We start from the raw sequence: 15,827 nt of genomic DNA on the forward strand, positions 1-15,827 counted from the left end.
AAAGAAGCTGAGCAAACATGGACTTAAATATCAGACAAAATAAATCTGTCCCCCTCTTTTTTTCACTGCATCAAAAAGCCTAACATATTACATTTTTTCACTGCATCAAAAAGCCTAACATATTACATATGCATAAACTGTATATATTCATGCTTATATAAAAAAATCTATTAGTGCATCTATGTATGTGACTAGAACCTTTCTAACTCTGTTGATGTAGCTGAAACAAAGACCCTGTTTTACTTGGGTTTACACTATACTATAGGAGTCACACAAACAACACACAAATACAGGGATATTAATAATTGTTATATATAAGGAAAAAGAAAGGAGCAGTGTGCTGTGGTGGCTAGGTAACCTTCTGTTTCTCAGGAACACTAATCCCACCAAAGCCTAAGAACGGAAGTCAAAAATTAATGAGAATAAAGAACTAATGAAAACTCCAGATCATAAAAAGCCTATAAAAAGCTTGCTTTTATTTTTTTTTCTTTTGTGTGAGTCATTTTTTAAATTCTTCTCTTAGATATTACACCCTGACCACAGTTTTCAATACAGGGTTCCTCAGTCAAAGTGACTCTGAACTTCCTGAGGTCATGTCTGGGTTCTAGCTATCATCTGTTTTCTTCACATGTCCCTTGTATATAACACAGAAATGACACTAGCACATCTACCACAGAGTCAATATGGGGTAAAAAATTTCATAAGGAAGATACAATGTTCACTAGCCTGTAGCTGTTGGAGTACTGTACAGTTGTTTTTTCCTATTGTACTTACAGTTTCTGTGGTTTTATTTACCTGAAATCAACCTTGGTCTAAAAATATGAAATGGCAAATAAGGAAGCAGCATGAAGCAGCATCTCTCTCTCTCTCTCTCTCTCTCTCTCTCTCTCTCTCTCTCTCTCTCTCTCTCTCTCTCAATTTTCTCTGTCTTTCTCTTACTCTCGCTCTGTCTCTCTCTCTATTTCTTTCTGTCTGTCTGTCTGTCTCTGTCTCTCTCTGTCTCTCTATGTCTCTCTCTCTCTGTGTGTGTGTGTGTGTGTGTACATAGTTATATGAGTGTGCATATATACACATTGATCACAGTGATGTGAAGGCCAGAAAAGGGCTTTGGATCCTTTGGATCTGGAATTACAATAAGTTATACACTGTCTAATGTGGGCGATGGAAACAAAAAACAGGTTCTCTGTCAGAGCTGTATGCACTCTTCACCACTGAGCCATCTCTCTATCCCTGAAAGTCATAAGTTTTAAATTGTGAGGCATTATGTATACTATGATAAGCTTTTATGCCATTCACCATGTGGTGCCTAGGATTTTTTTCTGTATCTTTGTTTTTTTTATTAGATGAACACTTAATTTTACTAATATTGACCATTATGTTAATAAATAGACAACCATATGTACTTCTTACATATGTATATATAAAATATTATTGAATCAAATAAGATTTATTAATATGGATTTGAAGATGTTTTCTACTAAATCTAAAAATGCAAATAGAGATATTGAAACATCACACAGTGATATAAAATGAGTATTCAAATATTGGAAATGGTGTACAGTGTATTGCTGTTTAAAGTTTTTCGGTGTTTCTTTGATATGTTATGTATTTAAATTTCAAATTTTATCCTCTTTACCCCCTCTCCCATCACCCCTCCATCCTCCCCTTCTTCTGTGGAGATGCTTCCACTCCTATCCATATACCTGGTATCTTGATCTAAAGCTACATGGGGAAGTTTTGCTCAAGCAATCAGTTTTTAAAATGCCAAAAGAAGTGGTTAGGTAATGGCAAGTCAGTTTAAAAGAATTTAAGTTGGCTAGAACATGGGTGTTGGTTTTTTTGTTTTTTGGGATTTTTTTGTTTTTTGTTTTTTGGAGTTTCTAATATCTTCCCAGTGAGAGAGGTTTTATTTATTTATTTCCTTACACCATTATTTTAAAAAATCAGAGATACATGTACAGATTATTAAAACCATTTTAGCATAAAACTGTATGAATATGTTTTTGTCAGTTCTTGATTTTTTAAAGGTTTGATAGTATGCATTGAAATCTTACTATTTACAATGATCATAAAGTATATGTACAACATAACTTAACATGGAGATAGTCAAAGTTTTCTTGCCGTGAAAAGATTAAACACGATGATTTTTAAATACCAAATATTGTCACAAAGCTATTCTTAGCTCTTGAGTTATTAATTATTTAAGGTCTAGGTGTACCCCAGTCTGAGAGGGTGCTATACACTTATTGTTTTTTTTCTAAGAAGAACTGAGGCTTCCACTTTTTGACCTCTTTTTTGAGCTTCATATGGTCTATGAGTTGTTTCTTGGGTATTCAGAGCTTTCTGGGGCTGGTATCCAATTATCAGTGACTGCATATTATGACTGTTCTTTTGAGACTGGTTTGCCTCACTCAGGATGATATTCTGTAGATACATCCATTTTCCTAGTAATTTTATAAGGTCATTGTTTCTAATAGGTGGGTAGTACTCCACTGTGTAAATATACCAAAACTTCTGGATCCATTCATCTACTGAAGGACATCTGTGTTCTTTTCAGCTTCTGGCTATTATAAATAAGGCTGCTATAAAGATGGTGGAACATGTGTCTTTGTTGTATATTGGAGCATCTCTGGAGTATATGCCCAGAAGTGGAATAACTGGGTCTTCAGGTAGTACTATGTCAAATTATCTGAGGAATCGCCAGACTGATTTCTAGAGTGGTTGTACCAGCTTACAACCCAACCAACAGTGGAGGAGTGTTCCTCTTTCTCCACATCCTCGCCAGCATCTGCTGTTGTCACGCGCCCACGCTTCCCGCCGCTAGGAACAGGCGTGCAACAAACAAACAGATTCTTCTGCGGATAACCTTTATTGTCCAGCACTTTGAGCAGGGGGCTTCTTGAGCAGGAAACTTCTCTCTGGGCCGGGGACTCCCTACCGGGTCCTACTGTCTAGGCGACCTCTCACGCGCAGTCCCCCATGTGCGATCTCTCTGTCCAGTCTCTGTCCACTTGGGATCTCCCGCAACCTTTTACCGAGTCTCTCTCCACGTGGTATCTCTCTGCCATCCCTCCACGTGGGGTCTCCCGCAATCTCTCCACTATCTTCCTCTCTTCCTCTGTCTTCCTCTCCATGTGGGGGAGAAATGCACTGCTATATCTGCCTAGGAGACTCGTGTCGCTACATGATTGGTGCGCCCTCCAGTAACTCAATAGTATGCCCCGAGAGCGGGCTATGACGTATGTGGCACATGCGCATTAAGTCTCTTGGCTAGGCAACAGCTGTTTGCTGAATTCTCGGTGGGAAGCCGGCACCATGTTTGGGTGCGCACAAACGGCTCCCTACATGCTGTCATCTGAATTTTTGATCTTAGCCATTCTGGTTGGTGTGAGGAGGAACCTCAGGGTTGTTTTGATTTGCATTTCCCTGATGACTAGGGATGTCGTGCATTTCCTTAGGTGCTTCTCAACCACTCGATATTCCTCAACTGAGGATTCTTTATTTAGCTCTGTATCCCATTTTTAATAGGATTATTTGATTCTCTGGAGTCTAGCCTCTTAAGTTCTTTGTATATATTGGATATTAGACCTCTATCAGATGTGGAGTTGGTAAAGATCTTTTCCCTATCTGTTGGCTACCGTTTTGTTTTCTTGACACTGTCCTTAACCTTACAGAAACTTTGCAATCTCATTAAGTCCCATTTCTTGATCCTTAGTCTTAGAGCACAAGCCATTGGTGTTCTGATCAGGAAGTTTTCCCATATCTATGTGTTCTAAGCTTTTCTCCACTTTCTCTTCTAATAGTTTCATTGTACCTGGTTTCATGTAGAGATCTTTAATTCACTTGCAGTTGAGCTTTGTACAAGGAGATAAGAAAGGATCTATTTTCATTATTCTGTATGCTGACTGCCAGGTGGACCAATACCATTTGTTGAAGAGGCTGTTCTTTTTCCATTGAATGTTTTCAGCTCCTTTGTCAAAATCAAGCGCCCATATGTGTGAGCGTTCATTTCTGGATCTTCTATTCTGTTCCATTGATCTACCTGCTTATCTCTGTACCAGTACCATGCGGTTTTTAAAACAGTTGCTTTGTAATATAGCTTGAGGTCGGGGATGGTGATTCCTGCAGAAGTTTTCTTGTTGTTAAGGATAGATTTCACTATTCTAGGTTTTTTGTTACTCCAGATGAATTTGCAAATTGCCCTTTCCAACTCTAAGAACAATTGAGTTGGAATTTTGATGGGAATTGCATTGAATCTGTAGACTGCTTTTGGTAAGATGGATGCCTGGGATTTTAATCTTCTCTATGTCTAGCATATGTGTCCATCAGGCATTTAACAAACCTCTTTGTTACCATGTTAATTGTCACAACACCACAGTGATTTTTAAGTAACTTTTTTTAGATTAATAATAGCCCCAATGTGTAAAATTAGTAATCCCAGTGATCTGCTTGTGTAAAATAAAAGCCATGAAGTGCTTCTGTTAGTAAAAACAGGTGACATATTTTCACATAAAAGAAAAAAAAAACTTATACTAAGGTTGCAAGATTAACATAAGAATGAGCCTTCTATTTATGAAATTGTAAAGGAAAAAGAAATATGTACTAATCTTGCTGTCTCACTACAAAAGTTTCTGATGACTGTCATAGTGTATGAAAAATACTTACATAAGATAGAAAGGCATTAAATTTGTGTGTCTATATGTAGAGAAAATGATATACCATCAAAATAAACCTCGTTACTATTTTAGGCTTTGGGCATCTATTTGGAACTTTAAAATCCACCACTTGTCAATAAAAGGGCAAGAAATCCTTTATAATATGGATTTCAGATGAAAAAAGGGACTTGTGTGCTCATTAATAAGTGGGTATTAGCCCAAAAGATTGGAATACACAAGATACAATCCATAGACCACATGAAGCTAAGGAAGTTGGAAGACCAAAGTGTGGATGCTTCAGTCCTTAAAAGAGGGACCAAAATACTCATAGGAGAAAATACAGAGACAAAGTGTGGAGCAGAGACTGAAGGAATTGCCATTCAGAGACTGCTCCACCTGGAGATCTATGCCATTTACAGTCACCAAACCCAGTCACTCTTGCAGCTGCCAAGAAGAGCTCGCTAACAAGAGATGTCTCTTGAGAGGCTCTGACAGAGCACTCTCATAGAGGCAGGGGGAGAGGAATGGGATGGGGGATTACCAAGGGGAAACAGAGAAAGGAGCTAACATTTGAAATGTAAACAAGACACAGAAAACGCGCCCCTCCTGTTTAGTAGAGCCTGACCTCTGGCATAGGAACTCGGTATCCACCTGGAAAGCCTGTGAGCGGGGACCAAACGCTCCGGCCCTTTGCCACCAGGAAAAGCAAAGATCCAGGGAGACATGCCTGGTAATACTGCTCTGTGAGTAAACAAAGCGCAGAGAGGGCTAAGCAGAGTACACGGAAAATGTGCCCCTCTGGTCCACAGTGTGGCAGGATCTCTGGCATAGGGAATCAGGATCCATTCGGAAAGCCATGGCTCAAAGTCTAGACACACAGGCACAGGTCCTTGTCAGTGGGAGCAGGAGTTTGCCTGTGAAAGGCAGTGCTTAAAGTTCAACTCTACAGACCCTCTTACTGGACCAGAGGGGAGCCTGACACATAGGCCTAGGGAGAGCACATCGGGAGTCTTCAAAGAGCAGAAAGTACTATGCTATCTGGAAAAGGGTCTGTTGTGGCCAGGAGAAAGAGCCAGGTCCTTGCCAGTAGTACTCAGGAAGTGTAGGCACAGGGCTGAGCTACCAGAACAGCCTCACAAAAGCTCCCAAATCTAGCTGACAAAGACAGAGCTGAGTCACTGCTACAAAAACTCACTGTTTGCCCACTAAAAGACGAACACTCAGAAATAATTTTCTTCCTAAAACCATGGGCCCTCCGGTCCAGGAGAGAGACAGGTACCAATCACTAACAACAAGACCACATATAATCACAGAAAACAAGATGGCAAGAGGAAAACAAAAGACCATAAGCAATGGAAAACAAGACAACATGGCAACATCAGAATCCAGCTCTCCCATAATAGCAAGCAATGGATTGCCAAACACTCCAGAAAAAGAATACTCAGACCTGAAATCATACCTCAAGATGATGATGGAGATCTTTGAGAAAAGCATGAATAACCCCCTTAAACAAGTACGAGAGGACAACCTTAAACAAATAGAAGCTTTTAAAGAAGAAACACAAAAAACACTCCAAGAACTCGAAAAACTACAGAAAAACAGAATCAAAGAGATGAAGGAGTTGAAAATGGAAATAGAAACAATAAAGAAAACAGAAAAAGAGACAACCCTGGAGATGGAAAACCTACAAAAGAAACCAGGAGTCACAGATGCAAGCATCTCCAAACATACTACAAGAGATGGAATAGAGAATCTCAGGGGCCGAAGACAACATTAAAAACACAGACAAAAAATTCAGAGAAGATGCAAAAACCAAAAAGCTCCTAACCCAAAATGTCCATGAGATCCAGAACACAATGAGAAAACCAAACCTAAGTATGATAGGAATAGAAGAGGGCAAGGAATATCAACTAAGATGCACAGTAAATATCTTCAAAAAATCGAAGAAGAAAACTTCCCTACCCTTAAAAATGAGATGACCATGAGCATAAAAGAAGCCTAAAGAACTCTAAATAGAGTGGACCAGAAAAGAAATTCTTCCCAACACATAATAGTCAAAAAGCGAAGTGTTCAAAACATACAAAGAATACTAAAAGCAATAAGGGAAAAAGGTCATGTAACATATAAAGGGAGACCAATCAGAATTACACCCAACTTCTCAACAGAGACTATGAAAGCTAGAAGATCCTGGACAGATATCATGCAGATCCTAAGAGAACACAAATGTCAGCCCAGGCTACTATACCCAGCAAAATTCCAAATCACCATAGATGGAGAGACCAAGATATTTCACTACAAAACTAAATTTACACAATATCTGATGACAAATCCAAACCTACAAAGAATAATAGATGGAAAACCCAACACAAGGAGGGAAAATACATTCTAGAAAAAACAAGAAAATAAGCAAGAAAACCAAAAGAAGAAAGACACACAAACATAATTCTACATCTAAAATGAAGATAGCAGAAAACAGCAACCACCATTCCTTAACATCTGTTAACATAAATGGACTCGATTCCCAAATAAAAAGATATAGGCTATCAGACTTGATACATAAACAGAATCCAACATTGAGATGAGGAAACTCATCTCAGAGACAAAAACAGACACTATCTCAGAGTAAAAGGCTGGGAAAAAAAACCTTCCAATCAAATGGCCCCAAGAAACAGACTCCAGTAGCCATTCTAATATTGAAAAAAGGAGATTTTCAACCAAAAGATATCAAAAAAGATAAGGAAGGACACTTTTACTCATTACAAGAAAATTTATCAGGGGAAAAACTCAATCCTTAGCATATATGCTCCAAATACAAGAGCACCTATATTCATAAAAGAAACCCTACTAAAGCTCAAAAAATACATTGCACCACACAGAATAATAGTGGGAGACTTCAACACCCCACTCTCATTAATGGACAGATCACAGAAGCAGAAACTGAACAGAGACACAGTGAAACTAGCGGAGACTTTGAACCAATTGCAATTAATAGACATCTACAGAACATTTCACCCTAAAACAAAAGAATACAACTTCTTCTCAGCACCTCACAACACCTTCTCCAGAACTGACCATATAATCAGTCACAAAACAAGCCTCAATAGATATGAGAAGATTGAAATACTTTCATGCATCCTATCAGATCACCATGGACTAAGGCTTGTCTTTAATAACCACAAAGACAACAAAAAGCCCATATACACATGGAAGATGAACAATGCTCTACTAAAACATAGCATGTTCAAGAAATAAATTAGGGATTTTCTACAATTTAATGAAAATGAAAGCACAGCATATCCAAACCTATGGGTTGCAATAAAAGCAGTACTAGGAGGAAAACTCATACCTCTGAGTGCTTCCAAAAGAAACTGGAGAGAGCATACACCAGCAAGTTGATAGCACAGTTGAAAGCTCTAGAACATAAGAAAGCAGACACAACCAAGAGGAGTAGACAGCAAGAAATAATCAAACTCAAAGCAGAAATTGACCAAATCAAAACAAAAGGAATCATCCAAAGAATCAACAAAACCAAGAGCTGGTTCTTTGAGAAAATTAACAAGATTGATAAACACTTAACCTTACCAACTAGCAACTTGACAGCACAGTTGAAAGATCTAGAACAAAAGGAAGGAGATACACTTAAGAGGAGTAGATGGCAAGAAATAATCAAACTCAGAGCAGAAATTTACCAAATAGAAACAAAAAGAACCATTCAAAGAATCAACAAAACCAAGAGCTGAGAAATTTGAGAAAATTAACAAGATTGATAAACCCTTAGCCAGACTAACTAGAGGGCAAAGAGAGAGTATCCAAATTAACAAAATCAGAAAGGAAAGTGGAGACATAACAACAGAAACTGAGGAAATTCAAGAAATCATCAGATCCTACTACAAAAGCCTATACTCAACAAAGATGAAAAATCTGGAGTAAATGGATGAATTCCTAGACAGATACCAAATACTAAAGTTAAACCAGGACCAGGTAAACCATCTAAATAATTCCATAACATCTAAAGAAATAGAAGCAGTCATCAAAAGCCTCCCAACCAAAAAAAGGCCCAGGTCCAGATGGGTTCAGTGCAGAATTCTATCAGACATGTCTTGAGGACCTAATACCAATACTCTCTATATTATTCCACAAAATACAGTCAGATGGAACACTCCCTAGCTCATTTTTTTGATGCCAAAAATAACCCTCATTCTTAAACCACACAAAGACCCTACAAGGAAAGAGAACTTCAGACCAATCTCACTTATGAACATTGATGCAAAAGTACTCAACACAATCCTTGCAAACCAAATCCAAGAACACATAAAAATGATCATTCACCTTGACCAAGTAGGCTTCATCCCTGGGATGCAGGGATGTTTTGATATACAGAAAACCATCAATGTAATCCATCATATAAACAAACTCAAAGAAAAAAAAAACCACATGGTCATCTCACTAGATGCTCAGAAAGCATTTGACAAAATTCAACACCCCTTCATGTAGAAAGTCTTGGAAAGAAAACGAATCCAAGGCCCATACATAACATAATAAAAACAATATACAGCAAACCAATAGCCAACATTAAACTTAACAGTGAGAAACTTGAAGCAATCCCACTAAAATCAGGGAATCAACAAGGCTGCCCACTCTCCCCCTACCTATTCAACATAGTACTGGAAGTCCTGGCCAGAGCAATTAGACAGCAAAAGGAAATCAAAGGGATACAAATTAGAATGGAAGAAGTACAAATATCACTATTTTCAGATGACATGATAGTATTAGTAAGTGACCCCAAAAAATTCCATCAGAGAACTTTTACAGCTGATAAACAAGTTCAGCAACGTGGCCGGATATAAAATTAACTCAAACAAATCAGTAGCCTTCCTCTACTCAAAGTACAATCATTTGGAGAAAGAAATTAGGGAAACGATACCCTTCACAATAGTCAGAAACAATATGAAATATCTTGGTCTGAATCTAATTAAGCAAGTGAAGGACCTGTATGACAAGAACTTCAAATCACTGAAGACAGAAATTGAAGAAGATCTCCGAAAATGGAAAGATCTCCCATGCTCATGGATTGGAAGGATCAACATTGTAAAAATGGCCATCTTACCGAAAGTAATCTACAGATTCAATGCAATCCCCATCAAAATTCCAACTCAATTCTTCATACAGCTGGAATGAGCAATTTGTAAATTTATCTGGAATAACAAAAAACTTAGAATATTGCAATCCATCCTCAACAACAAAAAAACATCTGCAAGAATCACCATCTCTGACCTAAAGCTATATTACAAGGCAATTGTGTTAAAAAACAAAAACAAAAACAAAAAACGCATGGTACTGGTACAGAGATAGGAACGTTGTTCAATGGAACAGAATAGAAGATCCAGAAATGAACCCTCGCATATATAATCACTTGATCTTTGACAAAGGAGCTGTAAACATTCAATGAAAAAAGAACAGCCTCTTCAACAAATGGTGCTGGTTCAATTGGCAATCAGCAGGCAGAAGAATTAAAATAGACCCTTTCTTATCTCCTTATACAAAGCTCAAGTGCAACTGGATCAAAAATCTCCACATTTAATCAGGTACACTCAAACTATTAGAAAAGAAAGTAGGGAAAACCTTCGAACACATAGGCACCGGGGAAAATTTCTTGAACATAACACCAATGGCTTGTGCTCTAAGATCAAAGATATTTAAATGGAACTTAACAAGACTGCAAGATTTCTGTAAGGCTAAGGACAGTGTCAAGAAAACAGAACAGCAGCCAACAGATTGGGAAAACTTCTTTACCAACTCCACATCTGATAGAGATCTAATATCCAAGGTATACAAAGAACTCAAGAAGTTAGACACCAGAGAATCAAACAACCCTATTAAAAAATGGGGTACAGAGCTAAACAAAAAGTTCTCAATTGAGGAATATCGAATGGCTGAGAGGCATCTAAGGAAGTGCTGGATATCATTAGCCATCAGGGAAATGCAAATCAAAACAACCCTGAGATTCCACCTCACACCAACCAGAATGGCTAAGATCAAAAGTTCAGATGACAGCAGATGCTGGTGAGGATGTGGAGAAAGAGGAACACTCCTCCACTGTTAGTGGGGTTGTAAACTGGTACAACCACTCTGGAAATCAGTCTGGTGATTCCTCAGAAAATTGGACATAGTCCTATTTGAAGACCAGTTATTCCACTTCTTGGTATAAACCCCAGAGATGCTCCAACATACATTAAGGGCACAAGCACCACAATGTTAATAGCAGCCCTATTTATAATAGCCAGAAGCTGGAAAGAACCCAGATGTCCTTCAGTTAGATGAATTGATACAAAAATTGTGGTATATTTACACAATGGAGTATTACTCAGCTATCAGAAACAATGACTTTATCAAATTCCTAAGAAAATAAATGCATCTAAATGATATCATCCTGAGTGAGGTAACCCAGTCACAAAAGAACAGACATAATATGCAGTCATTGATAATTGGATACTAACCCCGTAAAGCTCTGAACACCCCAGAAACACCCTACAAGCCATATGAAGCTCAAGAAAAACAAAAGCCAAAAAAAACGAAAGCCTCAATCATTCTTAGAAAAAAAATGTATAGCACACTCTCAGATTGTGATACACCTGGACCTTAAATCAATAATCCAAGAGCTAAGAATATAGCCTTGTGGCAATTTTTGGTATTTAAAGATCATTATGCTTAATCTATACTCACCAAGAAAACTGACTGTTTCCATGTTATGTTCTGTCTTATATGTACTTTATGGTAACTTTCGGGATTTCAATTATGCTATCAAACTTCTAAAAGAATTAAGTGCTCACAAAAACATACTCATATAGTGTTATGCAAAAATGCTTTTAAAAATCTGTATGTGTATCTTTTTTAAAATAAAATTGTAAAATATATCCCTCTTTTTAAAAAATAAAGTTGTAAGAGAGAGAGAAAAAAGAAATATCAACAAAAGAAGATGTCCAATATAAAATAAAGCAACTTAGAGAGAGAGAGAGAAAAGAGAAGAAGAAGAAGAAGAAGAAGAAGAAGAAGAAGAAGAAGAAGAAGAAGAAGGAAGAAGAAGAAGAAGAAGAAGAAGAAGAAGAAGAAGAAGAAGAAGAAGAAGAAGAAGAAGAAGAAGAAGAAGAAGAAGAAGAAGAAGAAGAAGAAGAAGAAGAAGAAGAAGAAGAAGAAGAAGAAGAAGAAGAAGAAGAAGAAGAAGAAGAAGAAGAAGAAGAAGAAGAAGAAGAAGAAGAAGAAGAAGAAGAAGAAGAAGAAGAAGAAGAAGAAGAAGAAGAAGAAGAAGAAGAAGAAGAAGAAGAAGAAGAAGAAGAAGAAGAAGAAGAAAAGAATAGGAAAGAACTTGGCCTTTACATTCTCCTAAAAACTGAGAGAATAAAAGGAGTTATGGGGAAGTTTGGTTTCTTCCTGGTGCTTTATTCCAGTTCCTTTTGAGCCACTGGGAAATGTGTGTGTGTGTGTGTGTGTGTGTGTGTGTGTGTGTGTGTGTGTGTGTGTACAACTGCTGGAAATGAAAGAAGGAGAAATGAAAGAGGAAACATACAACAAGATGCATGACAGTATAGATGTAAAAGTTTGGCTGAATATAGAAATTAAGGTAGTGGAGCTTCAGCAGCAAATACCACTGGAAGAGATGATCAAGGAGGCTTATGGGGTTTGCTTGACATTAGGCTCTAGCCATGATAGATACTTTGCACATTCTATCTGTTGTACCAAAGATAAAGTACTTGCTGTCTCTTTATTTCCTTTTATTTGAGTGCTTTTAAAGCTTAGTAATGTTACTAAATAGTATCAGTTAATAAGTTCTGCTGGCTCATGAAAAGAAACAGAAGCACACATGCATGTTTGCCTTAAAAATGCAACTCTGACTCTCTATTGCCACCTGGTGTTATAATGTGGATATTTCCTTAGTAGATGGTAAAAGAGTTATTGAAATGTTGAAATATGTGCCAAGATTAGGGATACAATTTTTGTCAACTAAATAAAGAAGCTAAAAGGAACCAAATTGAAAATTCCCTATTTTAACTGTCAGAATATGGTGAAATTGGGCTCCGTAATGACTAATCTTTGTTGTCAAACTGACTACATCTATAATCAACTAAAACCCAAGTGACTGAGCATGTCTGTGAAAGGTTTTCACAATTGGATCATTTGAGATGGCACACCCTGAATCTTGTCCACACCTTATGGTAGAAGGACACTGAAAGAGGGAGCTTTTGTTTTCTGTTTGCTTGTCCTCACTCTGGCTAGTAAGTTCATCTATCCTGCTGTTGAGGCATTATTTTGCTGGTATTAGAACATACTTAAGGGTTCCCATATACACTGAAGACCAACTGAGCCATTCATCCTCAAGGATTGAACAACTATCTGATTGTTGGCCTTTCCATTATGATACAGATATTGTTGGACTAGCTGTACCACACTTGTGAGCCCCTCTAATAAAACTCCACCCTCCCTCTCTCCCATTACTTGAGAACCATGACTAATACAGGCACAAAAATAAAATCTACAAAAGGAAGTAAATTATACTGTGAGGCTAACAACCATCTTGTATGTTATATGGGAATGGTAGTATGTAGAGACAGAGTGAAAATGAGGGAAGAGAGGGAATAAAATTAGGGCAGAGGAGGAAGAAAAAGAGAACGAGGAAGAGGAGGAAAGAATTGAGTCAAGTTCTCCCAATGATCAAATGTGACTCAGAGAAAACTTCCAGGTTGTTTATCAGCAAAGATTTCTAATATTATATGTATAGGCAGATTTTGCCTTTCCACATTTTGACTTGAATACTACTACCAAGTGAAAGACAGTGCTTTCTGTTGTTGTATTCAATTTAGTAGGAGTAGCTCTGGTGATATACATTAGGTTGCCAAAATACCTTCTCAGAGTCAGGAACCTTGTATCACTTATGTGCCATAGCTTTTCAGTTCCAGCAAACCATCATAGACTATCCTTTTGCTCAGAGGAGTTCCAACCCTGCCCTTACCTTCACCATCTGCCAGATGACTGAAATTGCAAACTTGACTGATGCTATGCACCCACACCTGCATTTCTTCCTCAGTCTTGGCTACTAGGTAGAATGTACGGGAAGTGGTCTTGACAATGAACACAAACTTGTTCTGAAATTCCTTCCTAACGAAACCAGGGCCTGCATGCTTCCACACGGTGCATTCGCTGAGGTCTATCACGCGGATGGGCTTGCTGGAATGCTTGTTGCGGTAGTACTCTAAGACATCAGGATTGCCACTCATGCGGCCCCGCCTGAGGACAAACCAGCGCTTTCGCCAAGCCTGCAGAGGAAATTTAACACAAAGCTATTAGACCAGTTCATTTTTCTCAAGCTCTGCCAAGGGAAATTGCTATTTCTAAAGTAACAATTTTTAAGAGAGAGGGAAGAGAGGGGAAAGAAAGGAGAGAAAGGGGAGAGAGGGAAGAGAGAGGGGGAGAGGGGGGAGAGAAGGGAGGGAGGGTGGGAGCTGGAGGATCTCATACAGGCGAGGCTAGGCTCAAACTCACTATGAAGCCAAAGATGACCTCAAATTCTTGATTTAAGGAGCTAGGGGCTGTATTGGTGCTCAGTTGTTAACAGCAATTGCTGCTCTTGTAGATAACCTGGGGTCACTTTCCAGTATCTACATGGCAGCTCACAGCCACCTGTAACTCCAGTTTCAGGGGATCTGATGCCTCTTCTAATTTCAGTGACATCAGTTCTGTACATAGTGTACAGATTTATATGCAGGCAAAACATTCACACACATAAAATAAATAAATGTAATGTATGTATTTGTTGGATAGTTTTATGTCAACTTGACGCAGGATAAAGTTTTCTGAGAGGAGGAAGCCTTAATTGAGGAAATGCATCTATAAGATCAGATTGTAAACAAGCCTATAGGGCATTTCCCTAATTACTGATCGATGGGAGAGAGTCTAGCCCATTGTAGGTAGTTCCACCCCTGGGCTGGTGTCCCTGAGTTCTATAAGAAACTAGGCTGAGAAAACCATGAAGAGAGAACCAGTAGGCAGCACCCCTCCGTAGCCTCTGCATCAGCTTCTGCCTCCAGGTTCCTGCCCTACTTGAGTTCCTGTCCTGACTTCCTTTGATGATTAACAGTGATGTAGAAGTATGACCCAAATACCATTTCCTCCCCAAGTTGCTTTTTAGTCATGGTGTTTTACCACAGCAATAGAAACCCTAAGACTATCTATATTTCCTGATTTTTCTCTTGTTTCCATTACCCAAGTGCTGGTATTAACAGTTCATAACCACACCAAACTTTCTAAGAATACATTTGGTACTAAAGGAAAAGTGTACCATTTTCAAGTCTGCTTTACTTGTACATAACAGTATTAGGGAATCTAATAATGCAATTTACAGCCACAGTTTAGAGAAGTGAGGAAGGGCTTTTATGCATCCCTAATAATCTCATGCAACGGGACCAGCCCACATAAATAACATAGAACTACTTTCTTCTGCAGAGATGGGAAACATTAGCACCAAGTGGGAATGAACACAGAAAAGTACAATGGGTGGCAACAAATGCAAGTGGCAAGATTTATAGCTCTGTGGTGTTTTTCTATAATGCAGTGGTATGTGTGACAGCCAGATGTGTGGTTCTTCAAGGAGGCATGATGATCATAAAATGGGAATTCTTCTGTAGCTCTAGCTTTAAAAATGGTTTTGTTTATTTGTTTTATATGTACAGTTGTTTTATCTGCACACCAGAAGAGAGTATTGGTCACCATGGGACTACACTTATAGCTACCATGTGGTTGCTAGAAACTGAATTCAGGACCTTTGGAAATGTACCCAGTGCTCTTAACGCTGAATAATCTTTCTAGCCTGATATCTCTAGCATTAAGCCTACTCTGACCAAGACCAAGAAACTGGGAGGGGAAAAGTACATTCATCTCTCCCCCCCTCTGTCTCTCTGTCTCTCTCTGTCTCTCTGTCTCTCTCTCTCTTTCTCTCTCTCTCTCTCTCTCTCTCTCTCTCTCTCTCTCTCTCTCTCTCTCTCTCTCTCTCACACACACACACACACACACACACAAGACAATGGACACCAAGCAAGAAGACAGTCACTGAGTTGAGTTAGGACATGTAAAGCCAGTTCTGGTTCTGCCTTTACATACACATAAAGCATTGGAAAGAGATTT

At 38.5% G+C, this 15,827-nt stretch overlaps 1 protein-coding gene across 1 annotated transcript in view; it reads right to left on the reverse strand.

Moving 5' to 3' along the window:
- Window positions 1-15,827, reverse strand: part of GAB3 (GRB2 associated binding protein 3) — a gene marked incomplete at its 3' end in the record, with an annotated part of 99,424 nt that overhangs the window by 30,309 nt on the left and 53,288 nt on the right. The window contains exon 2 of the mRNA XM_080909705.1: window positions 13,660-13,963. Coding sequence (XP_080765831.1) covers window positions 13,660-13,963 — 304 coding nt within the window. The remainder of the gene's footprint in view (window positions 1-13,659; window positions 13,964-15,827) is intronic.

Source organism: Micromys minutus, assembly GCF_963924665.1.
Source record: "Micromys minutus genome assembly, chromosome: X".
NCBI lineage: Eukaryota > Metazoa > Chordata > Mammalia > Rodentia > Muridae > Micromys > Micromys minutus.